General features: G+C 41.6%; 2 protein-coding genes across 2 annotated transcripts; both read right to left on the bottom strand.

The window, feature by feature from the left end:
- Positions 1-1,598: 1,598 nt before the first annotated feature.
- Positions 1,599-3,940, bottom strand: MED28 (mediator complex subunit 28). The gene is made up of 4 exons (XM_059817984.1): positions 3,779-3,940; positions 3,615-3,681; positions 2,378-2,490; positions 1,599-1,916 (listed from the first exon to the last, which is right to left on the bottom strand). Exons 1-4 carry the CDS (start codon positions 3,938-3,940, stop codon positions 1,719-1,721), a joined length of 540 nt encoding a protein of 179 aa, XP_059673967.1. The 3' UTR covers positions 1,599-1,718.
- Positions 3,941-4,806: 866 nt separating this feature from the next.
- On the bottom strand, positions 4,807-21,506 carry LAP3 (leucine aminopeptidase 3). Its single transcript, XM_059817917.1, has 13 exons — positions 21,384-21,506; positions 20,564-20,679; positions 20,180-20,234; positions 18,238-18,343; positions 16,933-17,092; positions 13,357-13,518; positions 12,157-12,315; positions 11,269-11,393; positions 9,793-9,881; positions 8,040-8,142; positions 6,192-6,271; positions 5,426-5,538; positions 4,807-5,316 (listed from the first exon to the last, which is right to left on the bottom strand). Exons 1-13 carry the CDS (start codon positions 21,504-21,506, stop codon positions 5,121-5,123), a joined length of 1,587 nt encoding a protein of 528 aa, XP_059673900.1. The 3' UTR covers positions 4,807-5,120.
- Between the last annotated feature and the right edge of the window lie 477 nt (positions 21,507-21,983).

Genomic DNA, 21,983 nt, shown 5'->3' with positions numbered 1-21,983 from the left:
AATTAGGATAATATGTAAGTATGAACATTAAAACTTGGCTTGTAAATCATCCATTTCTGTTTTGCAAAATAGTGCTGTGTTTTGCTGAAGTGTGAGTCAGACTGATACACTCAGAGTTTCACATTTATGGGAACTGCATACTTGTACATTTTATCTCAATATTGTTCTCATGCCCACCTAAATGCAAAGTGAGCAAATGACGTCATTTATCAGATCATGCTAGCTAACTCGTTACTGGGAGGAAAGACACCCATGAAGAAATTAACCCTCAGGTAATTCATCAACAAATGTGAAAGGCAGGGAATTGTGCAACCAGCAGCCTAGTTTTTAAGATAGGATAGTTCATCTTCAACTGCTGCATGATGAATCCCCATTTAATTTCAACCAGCAGGGCCCAGCTACATAACAAATTTTACGTGTGTGAAGAGGCATACCTCCAGCCTAACTTCTTATATCAAACAGCCAGCAAGAACTGTAACACCAGATGCCAGCACTTACTACAAAACAGCCACTGCACCTCACCCGTGATAAAAAGGCGGCAGAAGGGGCAGAATGCTTCTACAGACCGATACTTTCATCCCAGCTGTCTAGAATTTTTTCCAGGATGAACTGCTTGGTTTGGAAGGAGACTTTGGCATCAGATTGGGCAACAAGACACTTTTTATACACGCAATCAAGAAAGAGATAAAATACTGTACAGTAACACTGGAGTGCTTTGCTATCTGTGAGACTATCAGAAATGTATTAGGCTAAGTTTTTCATTGGAGTTTTCATCCACTCTGCCCCAAAAACTTTTAAAGCACACTAGAAAGTTCAGCACACAATTACTAATTCTAATTTCCAGAGTTACAATATTCTGATTAGTTAACTCTGTCCCCAAAAAGATATCCCTAGGAAGTGGCTTTCCTGGCTATATGGATGAATTAAGCTTGTTGCCTAGTAATACAGAGATAGGACTCCTTTGCTATTTCTACCTCCAAAGTCTTTTTTGGGCTACATTTAGATTACTAAATAGTGCACCCCCGTAGAAGCTAATTCTGTAGACTGGACAGTGCTGCTGACCCAACATCCATAATGAGTGGTCTTTATTTTGGGGGCAGGTATTTTGGACCATCTCTACACTAGCCTGACAGCTAGACCACCAGTAACATTAGGCCTGCATTACATACCCTCATCAGTCTGCATTTTGCAGTTTCAAATCAAGAAGAATCAAATGTGTATTTCCTGAGACCTCCTTCATGAGGTGAGCAGAAGTCCAGTGGAGATGAACAATTCACTTCAAAAAAAGTACTCTTGATCTGACGTAGATACAGACAATTCTAAGAGTGCTTCTGCAGTGGTACTCAAGGACAATTACTGGATCACAAAACATTTAAATCTTCCAGTAAAACCAAACAGTAATCTTTGCAAGTATTTTTATCATACCAGCAAAGATACCATTAGGGGAAAGCTAGGGCCACCCTTTCCAGAAGGAACAGGATGCATTCCAGAAAACACACTTCTACGAGAAAGCAACCTGAAGAGCAACTCTGCATATTTTCCATTGAAATAGAAAACCAATCCATATTTTTTGAAAAAAAAAAAAAAAGATAATTTATTTCACTTGTCTTAACTATTCATATTTGCAGTACAAATTTCATTATACAAAAAGCATACAAAGTAAAACTAACACCACTGCTTTGCATTGTTGAAAATATTCAGATATGTAAAATGAAAGATCACGTTTGCTTCATTGGAGCAGGAATATTAGCAGATGCTTGTTCTAGGTAAGCTAATGGACCTTGAGGCATTTCTGCAGGCTTTTTGTGCTGTACACTGATATCTTCCAGGACCTGTTGCCAGTGTCGCAGTTTACCCAAATGTTTCTGAATTAATGCTTCTTTCCTCTGCAGTTCATTTCTTAATTCTGAAACATCCTATGGATGCAAAAATGTGTATTAGTAAATAGACAGTAATTCATAAGAATAACCACCTCACATAAAGAGCATGTAATTTTTTTAGCGTGAGTTTTCAAGCTGATCTTACAGGGATTCTAATAACGGAAAAGTGTGTAATGAAAGAGAGGGAAAGCACTGTGAATGCACTAGCTCCATTCTCCTAGGTCACGTATTTCAGAAATCATTACTTCCAGCAAAATCTGACTAACTAGTTTGTTTCTTCCAATGCAACTATCATCTGCGTTCCAATATTCCACAGAGCAGCAGGCATCCAGCTTCTCCAGGTTCATGGTGAGAACTATGTTAACAGTCAAGTTCTACCAACTTAAGATACAGCATCATGTTGAGAAACCCACAATTAATGTGAACGAGGTGATTAACTGTGCTGGTACACGGCTTATCTAATCTAGCACAACACTGGTAAATTAATTTAAACATACCTCTTTAATTACTTGCTCTGGTTTCTGGACCGATAGCTGCAGTCTTTTTTGTAGAAAAAAACATTCAGTTTGTCTTGCAACATCCAGAAACTTCTGGATGCACTGATCAACACCTAAACATAAGATAACAAAATAGAACAGACTCCAAAAAAGAAGTTATCAGGCTGATACTGGCAGTTGTCTGCATGCTATTAAAAACACTTTTCATAGTACTTTCTAGAAAGAAAAGCTTCAGGTTTACTAAAATGACATATTTATAAAACCAGGATGTGCATTAAGTCTCTGTATAAAACGTTGCTTTGCGAACTTTCAGAACTTGTTTTAAAGGTGCAAGACAAGAACCCTTTTTCTCGAGTTTTATTACATTTTTGACAATGACAAAGAATGATGAAATAATCTGTGGAACTTGGTCGAATAAAGAAAACATTTTGCTGCATATCCAAGCAACAAGCTCAATGTAAAGTTCTAAAATATGGGCATATTTAGGACAATATTCTGCCTTCATATATTATGCACTCCTGTTTGGTAATAAAAGCTGTCCCATTCCAGCATATGAATATGACCCAATATCCAGAAAGGAGTTTTCAAAAGCATTTACCCTTTTTTTGAAATGGAGCTTGAGAGTCAGGCTTTGAAAATTTTTTGGGGAAAAGTACAGTTTTAAACTTCCTGTTTATACCAGTTCAGTATCAATGATGCCTGCCACAGAGGCGCCTGTCACACAAGTCTTAAAGCACGGCTACTAAGCAGTCTAGGCTTTCCTTTCCCACCTTTTATTATTGCTTCATAATGTGTCGCATTAGCCTCCTAGTTTTTGAACCACATCTTTCACTGCAGGTCAATACAATCCCACACAACCCCCGGAGCCAGCTGGCACTCAGACCTTTCCACAAGACCCCGATCATTCCCGAGCGGGTTTCTTTCCGTGTGAGCCTCCCACTGCAGTGAACAGCATTCCACCTGGGAAGGGGTGAGCAACCCTGAGTTATACCAGAGTCACCGTTCAAAGATCCTTAAACAGTTTTTAAACCTCTTTTGGCCTCAGATGACAAGGCACATCCACCCCCGGCGAGGCCCAAATGCACCTGCCAAACTTCACAGTAAATTTTAGGGGAAGTGGGCCGTAGATTTGCAACCCCAGCCGTGCCCCTCAGTTTCTCGGGCCTGCAGAATAAAACCGCGGCGTACCCAGGGCTTTTGTGAAGCCGAGCCCCGCCTCCACCCCCCAGGGCCTCACCGGTGCGGATCTCCTCCTGGTCCGTGCCGTTCACGTAGTCCTGGCTCACCAGCGAGGCGAAGCAGGCCTGCGAGAGAGGGACGCGCGGAGGTAAGAGGGCCGCGGGGGGCCGGCGCCGTGAGGGCAGCGCCCACCCGCGGCCTCCCCCACCCCGGCCCACACACCTCGAAGGACGCTTCCAGCTCGTCCACGAGCGTGTTGTTGGGATTGCGCAGCCCCGTCGGAGGCGGGATGAGGCCGGCCGGGCCGGGCCCGCCGGGAGGCCCCGGCGGCGGCGGCGGCCCCGGCGGCTGGTTAGCGAACATTCCGCTCAGCGAGCCCGCCATGGCGCGCCGCGGTCGGCTGAGCGGCGGCCGCGCATGCACCGAGCGGGGGGAGCCGAAGGCGGGCCCAGGCGCTGCCCCGCCCCCCGGCGCCTCAGCGTCGGCTGCAGCGGTGCCGCCCCTCCTCCTCCTGAGGGCCGTTACCTGCGCCCGCGGCAGCCCGGAGCCGGCACCGCCGCCTCACGCAGGGGCAGCCCGAGCCGCTGGGTACCGCCCCCCGTGTTCAATGGTAAAGAGGAGAGGCAGGGACAACAAAGCCATCCTTCCCAGCCGGACCCTCCTTCTCCAGCCTCTGCCCCCCCGTGACTCCCAGCCTCGGTAAGCACCAGTTCTGCACCACTTGTTACACACCAGCGTTTAGCAAAAAACCCCAGCCTCTGGGCCTGCATCCCCCACATTCTCAAGAAAACCTTGCCTCACATTGGACTGATTCTGGGAATACTGTCCCTGCTCGGAGCCTGATAGCCTCATGCCAGTAAAGGGGGGAAGCAGGGGGATGACAGAAGTCATGTGAGAGGGGGGCAGGTTCCCCTCAGAAAATGCACCAAACACTTACTTCCGTTAGTTTTTGTAAAACAGTTGCAAGATAAACAAGTGTCAACAAGAGTGTAAGACTCACTACGTAATTTACTGCTGAAGCCAGGCTAATCACGCTAATTGCAACAGCCTAAAAAGTCTGATGGCGCATCATTTCTACCTCCATACACACCAACAGCAGTTTTAGTTTTTCTAAGGAAAAATGTTAGAATGGCATTTTTAATCAACAACGTTGCAGAATTACATTTCACACCACCTACAATTCAGCCAAAACTGAGGCACATCTATGATCTCCACCTATTGTTAATTCCCTCTCAATCAAAACACACACCTCCAAGTAAGAGATTTATTGTTTGCAATAATTATGCTTCCTTTACATATAAAATAGGAGTTCAGATGTTTTCCATCATCATGTTTTGGTACTAAGTATCTCAAATAGTTGAAACAGAATATTTTTTATTTTATACTGCACAATATGGGATAACAAATCTCAAAGGTGAGATATTCTTACCCAAGTAATGATTTATAAAATGCATTTGTAGTTCATTGCCATAGTGAAAATATGCTTGGGGCATTCATATATGAATAATACTTTTTAAGATCTTTTTCTTAAGGCAGAGTAGATGGTTTTAGAATACGTATTTTACTAGGTATTGTGACTGTCTTGACTTAATCGAGCTGCAAACTCTACTAGCGTTCTTGTAGGCCGCCCTGCCATGCCTTTTCGAAGATAGGGCACCTCATCTTTATTCGACATCACACCAGCTATATCTAAATGAGCCCAGTGAGAGGCAGTCACAAATTCCTTCAGGAATGCAGCAGCTGTACATGCTCCTCCAGCTCTGTGGGAAGCAGAAAAATTGTATTGTTTCTAAAGCAACACCAACAGCACAAACATTAAACAAACGCGCTGAAAGAGAGGGGCACATGAAGGATATTGGTACATCTTACCTGCTGTACTTTCCAATGTTACTCAGATCTGCAAGAGGACAGTCGGTTACTTGTTTTGTGTAATGTTCAAAAAGGGGCATCCTCCAAACTCTGTCTCCTGTCAAAATGCTGGCCTGGGAAAGAAGCAGTGATAGTTTTGGCAATTATTTTTTTTTTTTAAACTGCATTTATAAGCTTATTTTTGTTTAGCTTTGATCAGTCTAAAAATATTCAGCCCAATAAAATACTAGGTATTTGGAAATACACTGCAAAACTAAACAGTGAATCCTACTTTTTAGATACTTCAGGGTTAGTCAAAAGGCAAAATCTAAAGAACGCTTTTTCTTTTTTTCATTTTTTTTTTCCCTGACAACACAAACCCTTCCCTTCAGAGACTTCTTTAACCATCACACTTCAGCCACCCATGAGACCTCTCTGAATTTGTCTGTGTTGTTAAGCAAGATCGAGAATCTTTTTAACATGAACTAATTACTGCCAGTAGTCCAGAGCTTATGCATATGCAGTAAGTTATCAGAAGATGCAGATCCTTGAGATGATGTGCATGCTGTTTGCTGTATATTAAAACTCACTAAAGAGCTAGTAACTAATAGTCAAAATTAATTATTTTCAATTACATACAGTACTAACACCATTCCTGTGAGATTTCAAATTGTAGTAACATACCTTTTAGATTTGCATGAAGACTTTCAGTAATGTACTAACTTTTCAATAACAGCAGCTATTACTGAATTATTGTTATGATTTAATAATAATACAGATGGCCTACCTCGTAAAGGTGAGTCCAAAGCCAAGATGAGTTCGTGAACACTCCAGTCGCAGCAGACCCCAATGCAACATCCATGGCACCTACCAAAACACACCTTCAAGGTTATACAACAAAGGCAAAAGGTGGACCTGAGCTATTCCTCTGCATCCTGATTCCTCATAGAACTTTACATTTTTAATTCCCATTATCAGTAATTTCTAAAGTCTGCAAAACCTAAATATTTTAGTACACTTGCATTTTTAGAAGTTTAAGCATTGTTAAAACATTTATATAAACCTAATAGGACAAGAATTCATAAAAATTATATTCTGTATCTCATGAAACTAAATTCTCTGTTTTCAGCTTGATGTTTCTTAGCAATATTTCTAATATAATGTATTCAGCAATAACAGTGTCTTCTCAAAAAAACCCCAAATTTTATTGTTTCCATATGGAAAATATGAGTGGACTTTTTCCAATTTATAGACCTCTACAATTTTGAGCTGATGCTTTCCCTTTTGTGAATTTCACTTGCACAGATTTTTGCAAGGCATATGTGAATTTACTTTAAATGAAAACAATCCTTACCAAAATACTAAACCATGCCTAAACCAGAGGGATTATGTACATATTTATTTATTTGATGCCACAGAACTGCTTCTCTAATGCCAACACTCAATCCTCAGTGAGATTAAAAGAAAAAGCAGCAAAAAATAGTTTAAAAAATGGTATGTCAAAGAAATTTCTACAGCAGCTCTCCTCCTTCTGGCTTGGTGCTCAAGGATCCCGAACACATAATAATTTATAGTGTGAGTAAACTCCTTCTTCTATCATGCACTTTTATATGGGAATCATTTTATACAAGTCAACAATTTTAAAATCAGCTTCTCTTCTGTCTATTGAAGTTTTCCACAGCATTTGAACTGGTAAAACTGACGGAACATAATTTAAAGCACTAGTAGAGAATATATAGAAAGATAATTATTTACTTAGCATATTCATTAAGCAACACAGTGGGCTCCTGTCTGAACTACTCTTCCATGTTTGCCCTTGTTTCAGCTACAGCCACTTCACCCATGACAGCTTGTTACTGCAGTTCATGAGATGCATACACAATGCTGGTTTTAAATTTAAAATTATAACCTCCTTCATATAGAATTACAGAGATGAAACAATTAAGCACATTTTATTATGCCTGAAAGTATGCAAACGGAACATAAAATAAGAGATACTGCAGTCAGACGAATTTCTGGGAAGATGATAATCACACAGAATCACAGAATCATTAAAGTTGGAAAAGACCTGAATGCCTCTCCTATGCTATTATTTAGAATCATGGAGACCTGAGGTCCCACAATGGAAGAACTGGTGCTGGGTAGATCAGAGCTCAGGCACTCAAGAAGCCGTTCACAGAGAAGCTATTTCGGCTCCAGCATGGCCAGTGCCATACGGACCTGGCAGGATTCTTCCACAACCAGGCCGGTATCTCTACATCACACAGCACTGGGAACTGGAAAAGCTTAGGTCAGAAATGGAAGCACTGGGAAACATTGTGCGGAAACATCGAAGTCTGTGTAGGTTTTCCCGCTCTTCCTAGTTCCAGCTCAGCTGGGCTAGCCCAACTTCATCTACATTGCTAAGCATTTACCCTGCATGCCAATACCCTCCCCAGTTCTAGAGATGATGCAGCTGTACAAGTTGTTAGAGCATATACTGTGCTAGCTGTTGTCCTACTACATGTAAAATCATCTCAGTAGCTTTCGAATACAGGTTGGCTTTATGTACATAGTGCAACTAACCCACCAGCCCAATTAATGACAGTAACAAAGAACTGACTTGCAAAACGAGCAGGGAAGGGAGATTGCTTACCTGTTAATGTTGCAGCATTCACAATAGCCCTTGCATTAAAATTGTGGGCATAACAGAGAGCATCAGCTAACAGCAGTCTTCCTTCTGCATCCGTGTTGTCTACCTTCAGGTGCAAAATTAGTAAAAACAGATTAACTACTGAAAACATCCCTTTCACTGACTTCTTACATATTATCTTAAGTAGCTGTCAGATTGGAAATGTACTGTCACAGGCCCTAGGAACTTCAGGTAATCAAAATTTACTCAAACTGAAAAAAAAAGAAATAAGATAGTATTGGTATACAGTTATGTTTCTAAAACAAAAGCATATCTATAGCTGAGGTCAAGTCATCTTTCAGGACTGCAACATCCTCTGCAAACTGGGCCTCTGTGCTGCTGGCTCCTCAGAAGAGCCTGGAGGCTGGAGAGGTGCCCCAGTGGGGTGTAGGAGGCTGGTTACCATTCCCAGCAAAGCCCCAGGAATCCCAGGGGCTGCTTCTGAGCAAGCAGAGAGTTCTGGCCAATGGAAACCGCAAAGGAGGAGAGGGTACCACAAAGAAACACAGATGCATGCCTGGAAACAGTTCCTTGTTATACTGCTTTCTCTTTGGATCTGGACACTTTTTCCCCTCTAACAAAACAAAACAAACAAAAAAAAAAATAGCCCCTTTGCTCCTTTCCCCTTTCAGGGAAAATTCATGATGAATTCTGCAAGATTAATTGCATTATGTGCTCTGAGCTACTAGCACTTTCTTGCAAATTTCACCTTGGCGGGGGAATGTGTGCCCAGTCTTTTCCCTCAAAGCAGAGGGCAACTGAACTCAGTTTTGGGAGAAGAACCTCAAGGAACTGGTAGGTTCAGCAAGGTAAAGGTGGCAGAATCACAGAAATCCAGAGACAAATATTAAGCTATCGACTTCTGCAGGAAATCAGTGGTCTACAGCACAATGACTTTCAGTACCATTTAATCTATTATATGAGTATTGAACAGTTTGGATTAAATATGAGGTATTTTGGATACTGATTTGGCAAGCTCCTTTGAACTAACAGCCCCTATGACTCAGAGTTCTGATTGTACAGAGCAGCTTGGCAGGGTAAAGACCTTGGTTACGTCAGCAGGAAACTAATACTCTTATGTCTTACTCCAGATAACAGGGAAGTGTCCTGAAGGGCCTGCTGGAAGCAATTAATACGTTATTCATTCTGACTGAGAACGTATATTTATCAGCATTGTAACAATCTCTTGCGCTAAAACAAGATTTTCTATTACGTTCGGTAAATGGCCATACTTTTCAGTTTTTCCTAGCAATTTATAAAACATATAAATACAGATTGAAGAGATTAGATATTTGAAGGAATCCTATGATAGCAATTTCTAACTGAAAAAAACCTGAAAAAAAAAGAAATAAGGTAGTATTGGTATACAGTTATGTTTCTAAAACAAAAGCATATCTATAGCTGAGGTCAAGTCATCTTTCAGGACTGCAACATCCTCTGCAAACTGGGCCTCTGTGCTGCTGGCTCCTCAGAAGAGCCTGGAGGCTGGAGAGGTGCCCCAGTGGGGTGTAGGAGGCTGGTTACCATTCCCAGCAAAGCCCCAGGAATCCCAGGGGCTGCTTCTGAGCAGTGCTTCTTACATTTTTGAACAGTACATTTGCACTGCTTATCTTTTTAAAGGGTGTTTTTAAACATGTACTCTGACTGCAGTCATATAACTTGATTGATTAAACCAATTCACTAGAAGTATTCAAAATTCAAAGTTTCACATGCATACCTGTATTGTTTTTCCATTCTTGGCTCTAACTACATCCCCAGGCTTGTTTGCCTTACCACTGGGCATATTTTCACAGAGGGGTGCCAAACCTCAGAAAGAAAAGAAAAGTGCATTACTAGTTTCTTTCTCAGCAAAGATGTAGAAAAAAACACTTAGGAAAAAAACAAACACCTTCTTAAGAAAATAATACTATTCCCATCTTGAATGTATGCTCAAAATCCAAATTCTCCTGGTTACTGAAAGACACATGGTCCAGTTTTCAATCAGGAAAATTCCTCTGCATGTTGCACCACCACGTTCTCTCACACCATTTTACCATTAGGATTTACTTCTACTTTATGCCCAGGCAAGTGAGATCAGAGGAGCAACACATACCATTTTATGTCTTCCATATATGAATAATTAGTCACATGTAAAGGGATTTCTTTCTTTCTGAAATTAAAAACGTCTCAAATTAACACTCTGAGCTATTCAAGCTCTGCTCATCGTAAATAAACATCATGTAATGTGAAGAGGGGTCCAAGGACTCACCATAGAACTCCAACCATAAGAAGAGGAAAGAGACATGAGCAAAACAGAGGGTCAGCCATCAAAACTCCAACTATGAGTGGGATAATGGGATGAAAGGCACTCCACCATTCCTAGGGAAAACCTTCTCCTGGCACAAGGAATAAGCGAATTGTGGACCACCACTTTTCAGTGGAATTACGTACAGGGACTTTTGCTCCACCGATTTCGCCCTTCCCACCGCATACTGTTAAGAGAGGACTGTCGTGAGGCTGTGTGTTTCGCTGCCCTCTACTGGTTGAAGCATAAAAGTGACTAACATAGTAGTTCCCTGGAAGTCAAGGTTCTTAAACATAAAACTTATCCTAGAATGGGTTACATGTCATTACCAACTGGTTTTGCCACGGTTCCTGAATCAGCTCATTTCATTTTAGCTGTGCAACATTTCTGCAGAAAAAATAAGCATTGCTCATATTTAAAAATAGTATCAGCAGACTGGGGGGTTTTCTTTGTTTTAGATTTCTGCTGAGATATTCACCTAAGAAAACAAGAGCTAATCCCTCTTCCTGTTCATCTGTGGCAAACACTCATGGAGGTAGCTCAGCTAACTGCTTTTTGATTTTAATTTCTTTTACAGATATCCAGATTCCTTCTTGTAATGAAGGATCAGAACTTCTGAAAAAATTGTTGAAAATAAGCTTATTGACAATCATTTCTCACTTAAGATCTAAAGATCATGCCTTTGAAATTTTAATTCAGTGTTGAAATATTTATTCAAGCAAAGCTAGTAATATTTGATAAGCAAGTAAAAATGGAAGAGAAGCTGAGCAAGGGAATGAGACAAGTAAGTCTGCAAGAGTCCATGGCACTTCTGTAAGACTGTTACCACTGCTGGTACTAGAAAATTACTTGGTCAAAAAGAAATCTTTTAAAATTAAAATTTTTGGATTCTTACACAAACATGCTCACCAATGATGTTAAGAGGTAGATTTAAAGCTGCTGCTGTCACAATGGCTGAACAGACAGTCGCTGCCCCTCCCATATCTGCTCTCATTGCATCCATACCCGAAGATGGCTTCAGTGAAATGCCACCACTGGAATAAACAGAACGCACCTCATCCAACATGTAGGAGTTCAAAGTTGCATACATTGATAATATGCTGTCCATCAGTATGTTTTAGCACCAATACCAGTAATGTGTTTTCAAATGTTCCTGCAACACCCTAACAAGCATACACAAAGCAAGGTATCTCAAAGCAAGGTATCTGGGTTTTCATTTCAGATGAAATGCATCCATGAATTATTTCCTCATAATTAAGATGCCATAAAAATCCAAGTAATCTGCAGCAGACTGACTCAATGATCTTTATAATAGCAAAAAAGCACAAAACAAGAACAAAGTAGTACACTTGGTAAAATCAGAATACGGACGGGGATAATATCTTCAGTAGTTGTGTGACATGAAAAGCAGTGATAAGGAACTGCTGCAAAGAATGAACTATTTTCTCTTTCCTTAAGCATGATCTAGATGTCCAGTGACAGACTGCAATTCTAAACATGTGAATTCTTCATCCAGAGGTTTGCTCAGGCCAAAGAAAAAATAGCAAGTTCTTTGCTTTCTTTTCCCTTGAATTTCCATTTTCCTCTTACAAGACAGAGGCATATCAATTCCTACTTTGTCCAATCACTCAAGCTTGTCTACTCCCCAGAAAAGGCAGCACAGTCTACTATATAGGGCAAGTTCACCGGAATGGCATTGAAAGATGTGCTGAGCAAAGAAAAAGCATCTCCCCATTGAACATGAAGAGCAGGAAGGCATTTTTCCCCCTTTAGTCATTAAAATACTAGCATACATACCTGTCAAATGTAACTCCTTTTCCTACGAATACCAATGGAGAGTCATTTGTATTAGCACCACCTAAATAGTGAATCTCCAAGAAGATGGGAGGTTCAGCCGAACCCCTAGATACACTCAGGAATGCTCCCATCTGTTGTGTTGCTATCCAAGACTCCGGTCTGAAATAGAAATATATAACTTTTTGTTTGTTTGTCACTGGACACTTTGACTAAGGTGATTTTGTTTGTTTTTAAAAAGATCACAATTCTTGAAGGCTTGTGCACAAACTATTAATTCCATTTTAGTTAGTTATTTTGGAAACTGTCATTTAAATCCAACCATTATTACTTTTTTTTTTGTGAAACAGAACAATACTGCCTCAAAGTGGCTGCTTGGTTTTTGGTTTGCCCTGTTTACAAGAAATCACCAACAACAAAACAAACAACAACCAGTTTACACTTTCTGCATCAGAAACATTAAACTTCCATTTGCCCATCAGGCTGTAGTCTCTGAAGGCATATGGAGCAACAATATTGCAGGAGGTTACAGTTTAGCTTTCTGCCATCAAGATGGTTAACAACAGGCAAAGTTGATTTCCTTCAGTCTTTTGCTTTTCAACAAAACAGCCTCCAACACCTGCATAACCAGTTAGCCCATTTCCGCTCAAGGTGCAGTAACTAGAAACACCGAGGCAAGAAGCATTAGCTGTGCAAGTGCAAATTCAATTGCAAGGGCTTTTACGACTCCATCTCAACATTTTTAAAAGTTAAAAAAAAAAAGCCCCAACAATAACAGCAATAAACAGAGGATGTTTAATTACCACATCCAAACAAAAAAGCAAAGGTATGTATAAAATCCACTTGGGAAAAAAACAGAAGGTGTTAGAAAAAAGGTACCTAGTATTTGCCCTCTAGTCACTGAGTCCTCATCAGGCTTATTCTTTCATAGCACACGTGTCAATTAAGCAGTAATTGACTGCATGACTAATTGACAGTTAATCATTTTACTGTGTCACAGTATCTTGCTTACTCTGCAAACTAGAAGCTCACCTTCTAATACTGAGAGCAGCTTGCAGTCTGGGCACCCCTTATACCTTCTTGCCAAACGCTTCCCCTGCTTTTGTCATCTGAAGTGGCAGAGTGAAAATGAGAGCCCACTGCAGATTTGAATAGCCTGGAAGGTATCTTACCCTATAGAGGAATTATTTAAATGGAATTTACCTTACATGGACCTTCACATTACTGAAACTTCCGAGCTTCTGTTCAATATGTTCGGCAAATTTGATTGGAGTTACATAATTAGCCGGAGCCTCCATAAGGTACCGAGCAAGGTTCTGACCCTCAGCGTAGGTAACACCTTTTTGCCAGGCTTCACTTTCAGCACTAAACAACACCATACAATAATCAGATCATAAATATTTGCAAAAGAAAGGTGTTGTCAGCATCCATCTGTTCTCTCCTGTTTGAAAATGCAGTATCATTAATTTGGGGCAATTAAGAACAGCATAGTAATCTTACTACAAGGAATTTAGGATGACATCCAAGGTGCATCTAGTCTAGTAGCTCATCTCTGGTTCTAGTCAGTGCTGAATGCTTCAGAGAAAGCTAGAAGAATCCTAGAGTAGACAGACGTAAAATTATCTGTCTAATACATTAGGTCTTGTCCTAATCCTTACTAGTCAGAGATTGGCTTAAATCCTTAAGCACAAGGTTTAATATCCCTTCCAAAATTTGTAATCACATCAATTATAACAGCCCTGAAAGTTTTTATTTACCATATAAAGCCTCCAATTCTGTTTTTCACTTCACTGAAATATGATTATGTGATAAGAGTGGAATTTGGATCTCATCTCACAGTGCACTCAAGACATTTCACTAACAAATGACAGAGCAAACATTCAAAGAGCTGCCTGCATAGGAAATGGGGATATCTCTCTAGTTGCTTTACAACACTACCATTTTGCAACACTTCATTTTCCTGAGAGAACTGAAAGGCTTACTTGCTTTAAAAGATACCACAAAGCAGGGCGTTAAGCTGGATTCTGCCTCTCAGAGAGCAACACAGCAAAGAAGGAATCCAGGAGGAATATAGAAACATTGCCTGGATACAGAGGGATGGAATTAAGAAGCCAAATCTCCACTGACACTGAAACTGGCAAGAAGTGGGAAAGCCAACAAGAGGACTTCAACAGGTACATCATCAGCAAAAGGAAGGTCAGGGATAATGCTGTCCAATTGCTAAATGGGGCAGGCAATCTAGTGAACACAGAGAAGACTGAAGTTCTCAATGCCTGCTTTGCATCAGTCTTAATAATTATTAAGGTCTGCTTCCAGTTTCCCCAGTTCTTGGAGCTTAGTAACAGGGTTTGGGGAAGAAAGGTACTACCCATGGCAGAGGAAGATAGATATACACAAGTCCTTGGTAGCAGTCAGGGCATACCTGAGGGCGCTGAGGGAGCTGGCTGACATCATTGCAAGCCTGGTCTCTTGCACTTTGAAAGGTCATGGTAACTGGATGTGGTCTCTGATTGTTGGAAAAGAACAAATCCTCGTATTTAAGAATGGCAAGGAGGATATAGGGAACTACACACAATTTATCCTAGACTAATCCCCTAAAAGTCTATGGAGAAGGTCACCTTGGAAGCCACTTCCAGCTACATGAAGGACAAGATGGTCACTGGGAACAGTCATTATAGATTTATTTGGGGCAAATCATGAGTGACCATCTTGACTGACTTTTATGATGAGAGAGTTGGCACAGAGGACCATAGCAGATGTCATTTATTTTGGCTTTAGCAAGGTTTTCACGTAGAATCCTTGCGGACAAATTGAGAAAACATGAACTGGAGGGCTAGACTACAAAATGGGTAAAAAACTGGAAGAACTGCTGGGCTTCGAAGACAGCAGACAACAGTTAAACAATCTGGCTGTCAGTTATGTGTGGTGTTCCTCAAGGGTTGATACTGCGGCTGATACCTTCTTCAACAACTTGGACAATGAAGTGTACCCTCAGAAGTTCATGGGCCACATAACATTGCAGGGAGCAGCTGAAATGGGGACAGTAGGGCCACCATTCATAGGGGCCTTGACAAGCTGGAGGAATGCACCAAAGGGAACACCATGAATTTTAACAAAGACTGGCATGAAGTCCTCTACCTGGTACAGAACAGCTCTATGCAACAGTCAGGCTGGACACTGACTAGACAGAAAGCAAAGTTGTAGAAAAAGAACCTGGGGATCCTGGTGGACAAGTTGTACAGGAGTAAGTAGTGCATTGCTGCGGTGACAAAAGCCAGACACGTACTGGGTTGGATTACAGCATAGCCAGCGTGTTAAGGGAAATAATTATTTACTTCCTTGGCATTTGTGAGGCTGCAACTGGCTACATCTTTTGGCTGCATCTAGCTACGCCCACTTTTGAGTTCCTGAACACAAAACAAATACTGATAAACTGCAGATAGTCCAAAGGAGGGCCCCTAAGAGGGGTACAGAGATGGAGCACATGGCATATGAGGAGAAGCTAAGAGAATTGGGTTTGTTTCACTTAGAGGAGAAAAATTTAGGAAAGATCTAATTGCAGTCTTTCCTCAACCCTTAAACAGGGTTTATAGAGAAGATGAAGACAGACAAATATCAGAGCTGCACAGTAAGAGGGTAAGAGACAATGGGCTCAAGATTCAACAAGGGAACTGCAACAGGACATAAAGAAAAAAAAAATTCACCATGAGCATGGTTAAGCACTAGAACAGATGGCCCAGTGAGGCTGTGGAATTTTCATCTCAGGAGACATTCAAAACTGGAGTAGACAAAAGCCTGATCAAGCTTTACAGTTGTATGTAACTTCCAGGTTAGTCCTAATCAAGTTGGAGCTGGACTAGATGACCTTCAGAGGTCCCTTCCAACCTAAATTATTATATACAAAAATTACTTCTGGTGTTATAAAAGATCATAGGACCATCTATGTTTTCAGGAAATATTTAATATAATTATGATTGGCTCCCAAACTATGTGCTGTGTTACAAAATGGAAAGAGTGTTGCATGTAGTTTATCAAGACATGCTTAAATTGAAAGGTTTTTCTTTTATTTCACTAACTTCCTCATAAGGAAGGACTTGTTCCTGTACAAAGAACGTATGGGAAATACCTCTTCTCTGGGTGACAGAATATGCTACATGGGAGTTCCAAAGTCCACTCTGATACAGTAAAAGGGGATTAGTAAAACTTTGTTTTGGAACCAAAAGCTCCGATATTACTTTCTGCTCTCAAGCAACCGTGATGTCTATTTAGAGGCCAGAAGCACCCAAGCTTCTCTTCTTGCCTTATATTCTGTGAAAGAAAATATAGCAAATGAACTATGTAAAACCTATTCATCATGGCATGGTCTGGTGTCAATTAGCATTTCCTGATTCTCAAAAGGATTTATTATTTAAGGAGTCTGAAATACCTCTGCTCCACAATTTTGGCACGCAGTATCAACAGAAATCCTTTTACGTCACAACTATACTTCAAGTAATTTTACTTTTATTTTTATCCTGGGCCTTCTTTTCTGTGAAGTAGCATTTATTTACCCTTTACCTCAGAATACGGCATACTAACAAAACACATGGAGCAAACACTACAAATATACTTGCGATTTAAAATACTTCAGGAAATTCAAAGGAGTAGGAGGAGTTAAGAGGGATATTGCCACTAGCCCTATTCTTTCAGTTTTGTGTTTTTCTCATGCACAAGCATGCACACAGTTTTATAAATAAATAAACAGATAAATAAATAGGCAAGCTTTCCTTTTGCCATCACCTTCCATGAAGCTGAGGAGTAACTACAGTTTTCTTTTTTTGCTTCAGCTCATTGTATTCATGCAATCCAAGGACAGCGCCTTCTGCAGCCGCTTGAGCATCTCCACAGGGGTCTACTTCAACACAAGGGATCTCCAGATCTTGGATCTGTCTACAACCAACTGAAAAATACAGTACAGAACTAGTAGGCTGAGTATTGCACAGAACAGCTAAACAGGTGTCTGAGGTGATCAATATGACATTTCAAGGAAAAAATAATTTTAACTCAAGATAGATTCTGAGTTTATAAGTAAATCAGTTAAAAAGTTCATGCAATAGAAGAATTAAAAATGCTAATGACCATATACTGACAAATTTTGACTAAAAATATCACTTGGTGAATTGTAATGATTAAGACATTTCACAAGAATAATAAGGCAAGTCCACAGTTGTTCTAATTCCTTTAAGCTCAGTATACCAAAGAAAAGCTCTATCGTTCTGGAGTGCTAGGGATTATGACTATCTACAGGTATCAGAAATTTGCTGTAATTCAGTATATGACTGCCCTTTTCTTCCAAATGAGTTTATACACACTTTTATAAACAAAAAAACCCCATATATTTCATAAAATCTATTTTGTACCCAAATAATTCAACAATGTTTTGGCAGCTGCTAAGACAACACAGGCTAGCACTTTGGACATACAGTTGTCATACATGTGTGACTGACCTCCAGTCTCAGATTATAAACTCTGCAGTGAGAACTGGTTTTATTCTTGTTTTATACACACTTAGATGCAGCAGTCATCCTTGATTAAGATAGGCCTCCTCTGCCTATGACAGATAACATACTGAATCATACTAATGTTGTGAAAGGTACCAGTTTATAACACAAATATCTCAGTTACAAGTATGTGGCAAAAGTAAATAGTTATGCATACTTAAGTACAGCGTGAGCATAAAGTGAATCAGTGATGCTCTCAGGCTTCAAAATAGTAATAATTAAACCAGTGCCTTTTCAATATCACACTGTTTAGGAAAGTTATTTGGTATGATCTTTGGAGGTCCCTTCCAGCCTGGGCTGTTCTACGATAAATAACTGGAGTTACCTGTCTGCAGATTGATTTACATGCCCTGTAACTCCTTCCTCGCTAAGAAAAAACTTCATGAATATCAGTGACAAGTAAATGCATTTACCAAACCACACAGTAGGTTTTGCATTTCAAAACAGAATCATATCTAGACTCACTCTTCAAAAGCAGAACACGCTGTACCACTGCAATAGTTTTGTAGACAAAATGCTTAAGAAAATCTAAAAAATAGTTAACCTGCAACAGCTGCACGAATATTTTCTTTGCCTTCATTCCAGTTTTCTTGGTCATTTACTCCAACATTCTTCTTGCCCAAGCCAACTACAACCACACTTGGAAAGTCCTAGATGAAGCCAACACACAAATGAATTCACTTTCCGCACTGTTACAGCCACAGAAGAGAGTTGTTAAAAAGACTTTACTTTCCAAATCAAACCAAGCACAGTATTAAAATACATTCAGTACTTTCTCTACGTTATGCACATTTCTACATTAAGAGCGCCAGTATGGTGCCACTGTCTTGCACTCCCAATCACTTGCCACAGGTATGCAACCAGTGTTCTGTTGTCCAGTTAACAGTTAATTATGTGTATTGCGTCAGACAGGGCTTTATGCTCAACACATAGCAAACTTGATACTTCTAAGGGCAAGTCTAAAAGTCCTTTGAAATCAGATCCAGCTTTCCAGCTGCAGCAAAGGCCAGAACTGAGCTGGACAAGTGTAACCTTTTTTGGCACAGTACTATGTTCAAGAAAATAAAATCACTTCAAAGGCTGAGCCTATTAGCTCAGCTCAGGAGCTGCGCTAGCATGATTTGCCAGCTAACAAACCAAAGCTGCACAGAGGTACACAGCTGCAGAACTCAGGAACGCAATGTAGCACAGCAGACTAAATGCTTGCCTTATAAGCTGCAAGTGGAAGGCAAAAAGGAAGAAATAATGAAGATTAAAGGAGCCTTTTAAGAATGAAGTCAAATTTGTATAAAACTCAAGGTTATATATGTGAACAGATTTCCCATTGCTCTGAAGAAAAATGAAGTTAATCTTGGGCTTTCCCTTCCATCACAAATAGCTGCTCTGTCAGATTCTAACAATCAGCTTTCAGACTGCTACAACATAGTTAAGTCTTTTAGTCCACAAGATGCCGAAACTAGTGTTAACTTTCCAGGAGACTAGTGATTCAAGTTAACATTTTTTTAGTTAATGTTATTTTACACACTTAAAAGAGTGCCTAAGGCCAAATTCTACTGCCTTCTCTTGCAGAGGTTTGCTACTCATTTCATTCTTTATGCAGAACTGGGATAATGGGACCTTCAGTGGACTCAACTTCCATGAAATTTCCAAGAGCCTTTCCTTCTACTGAGTCCGATGTCACCTGCCTGGGGTCTCCGCAGAGGAATTTATACATGGTAGGCAATGCTCACTACAAATTGATTTGTTTAAAATTATTTAAACAGCCCTAATGTAAGATTCAGTTATTCATACAGGGACACCTAGTGGCACATTACATGTCTGCCTAGCCTCTAGCTACTACTCCCAAAAGGCACAAATCGTACCATATTTGCCAGCTCCGTGTAGGTGCATTAGATGTATTAGACCTTCTCAAATGGCACCAAAAGCCTAACTTTAAGCAGATGAACCCCCGTCTCATACCCTTGTGATCGATCATGTCTGTGCAGACACAAGTCCTGCTTGAGGAACAGTCCTACATCTTGTTTTCAGAGGTTTCAAGCACGTGACTTTAAAACCTCCGATTAAAGCCTACGATGGGACTCTTTTGTCTTAGAGCTGTCGCGTCTGGAAGGTCTTTGCACGTATCAGTAGACACTCATGTACTCACTCCTCCTGAACACAGGAGGCACAATAGAAGCCTGATCCAAAATTGTTGTGCTTCAGCCGATTCAGTAAGCAGTTATTCAGAGCACACCACCTTTGGAGCAGACTTGTTTACATCTTCTCCATTTACAGCACAGTGGAGGGAGTACAGGACTATGCAAAAGGGTATGCGAACATGAGGCATGCAGAACAGGAGGTTTCAATAAGAACAACATCTTTTGTTGAGCAGGGGGAAGAAGAGCAGAGCATTTATGCAAGCACAGCAGCAAACTCAGCTTGAAATAAAATGTAAGGGCAAACCTCACACATTAATCAACATGCACACAAAAATCGGAAGTTCATACCTGATGCAAACCATGGAATATGTGTGTTTTGCCTTTCTTCAAAGGTGGCCCACATCTAGGACACAAAAAGATTCTTTCAATAAAGAAGTCCATATTGGTGATAAATCTTACGGTACTACGTTCACTCCACAACCACACAGTTCTCAACACTGTACTGGGACACTTGGCTCAGTGCCGATTCACAGAAAAGCACAGTTCCCATGAACATTTTGCATCTGTTTCCTCAGTGCTTGGTTTTTCCACAGGAGCTCCCCTCCAAACTGCTTGGCCTGGTGGAAGCAAATACCAGCCTGAGAAATGGTATACATACGAACACTAATAATGATAAAAAAATTGCTCTTTGTAGGTACTTTAATCCATTCCAGAAGCTTATCACACACTTACATGGACAGAAGTTCTCTCAGCTTTCCAGACACAAGTCTATCGAAAGCATCTCCTGCACTAGTGAACTGGGCAGCACCTTCATCTTTTTCACTTGAGTAGATTCCCAGAACAAGACCCTAAAAAAGGATGCACATTAGCATAAACAACACAAAATTTGGAGACCCATCTGAAAGACAACAAGCACGCTGTTCAAACCGCTGCTGCTGTTGTGTATATTCATCTCAGTTTATGTATTTATCTAACATTATGCACAAAGCAACACTTTGGTAAACCAGGATAAACTACTACAACTACTTTTAAGTGTGAAAAAGAAACCAGATACAGCATAACTAAAGTTATAACCATTTTGCCTAACACGTAGAGACAAAAACTCTTTCAATCTGTAATTTTAACTACAAATGAGTTTGGGGTTTTTTTTCCCCTCCCCGCAAATGCAGATCTGCAGCCCGCTGCATCCAGGAGGAACACGGGGAGCTGCACCACTTGCGACTCGAGCGCATCGGCAGGGCAGCGAGGTGCCGGGGCAGGAGGGCGGCTCTGCGCCGACAGGGAGCTTCCCCAGGGCGCAGCCTCCCGGCGGCCCCCGCACAGCCCCGCCACAGGCACGGCGCCCACCCCAACGCCGCAGGTTGGCCAGCTAAAGCCCCAGGCCGAACCCCGGGGCCGGGCGCCGGGCAGGCTCAGCCATGAGCTGCAGACCGGAGCAGGAGGATGGCACAGCCTACGCCCACCGCGGGACGCCCCACACCGCCGCCTCCTCCCTCGGTTCACCCCGAGCAAGAGGGGCCGCGGGCGTAGGCGCCCCCCGCCGCCCCCTCACCTTCCCGCCCGCCCCGCGGCTGTAGCCCCGCGGCGAGGGCCCCTGCGCCCAGCAGCTGCAGGCCAGGGGGAGAGCCCGGCTGAGGCGGCGCGCAGCCACCCTCCGCACCCACGGCAGCAGCATGGCAGGCAGGCCGGGAGGGAGGCAGGGAGGGAAGCAGGCAGGCAGGCAGGCCGGCGTGCCGCCACCTGACCCCGGCGCGCTGGCGGCCTCATCAGCCGGCGCCGCGCGGGGCGGTGCCCGCCGCAGCCGAGGGGAGGGGACGAGGTGAAGGGTGGAGCGCAAGAACCGTAGGCAAGCTACTGACTTAAGGACCGTGAGATGGTGTTTCGTTGCTTACTTGTGTATGAGGCTTTGTCTCGCAAGGAATGGGGGGGCACGCGGTTTCACGGTGGATTTTTGCCCTCTTGTGGTATGCTCTAGATAAGTATTCGCACGTGCAGCTGAGGATAAAACAACTTCTCTTGTGGGCTTATCATAGACTTTAAAGAAACAGTCTTGGTATGCATACAATATATTTAATTTGCATATTGAAGATTAAAATGTGAATGGTTTATGAAAATATAATCAAAAGTTTTATTGCAAATGCAAAGACAGCAA

Source organism: Gavia stellata, chromosome 5 (assembly GCF_030936135.1).
Source record: "Gavia stellata isolate bGavSte3 chromosome 5, bGavSte3.hap2, whole genome shotgun sequence".
NCBI classification, from domain to species: Eukaryota; Metazoa; Chordata; class Aves; order Gaviiformes; family Gaviidae; genus Gavia; species Gavia stellata.
Note: the sequence above shows the minus strand (reverse complement) of the source record. Positions and strands in the feature narration are given on the sequence as shown.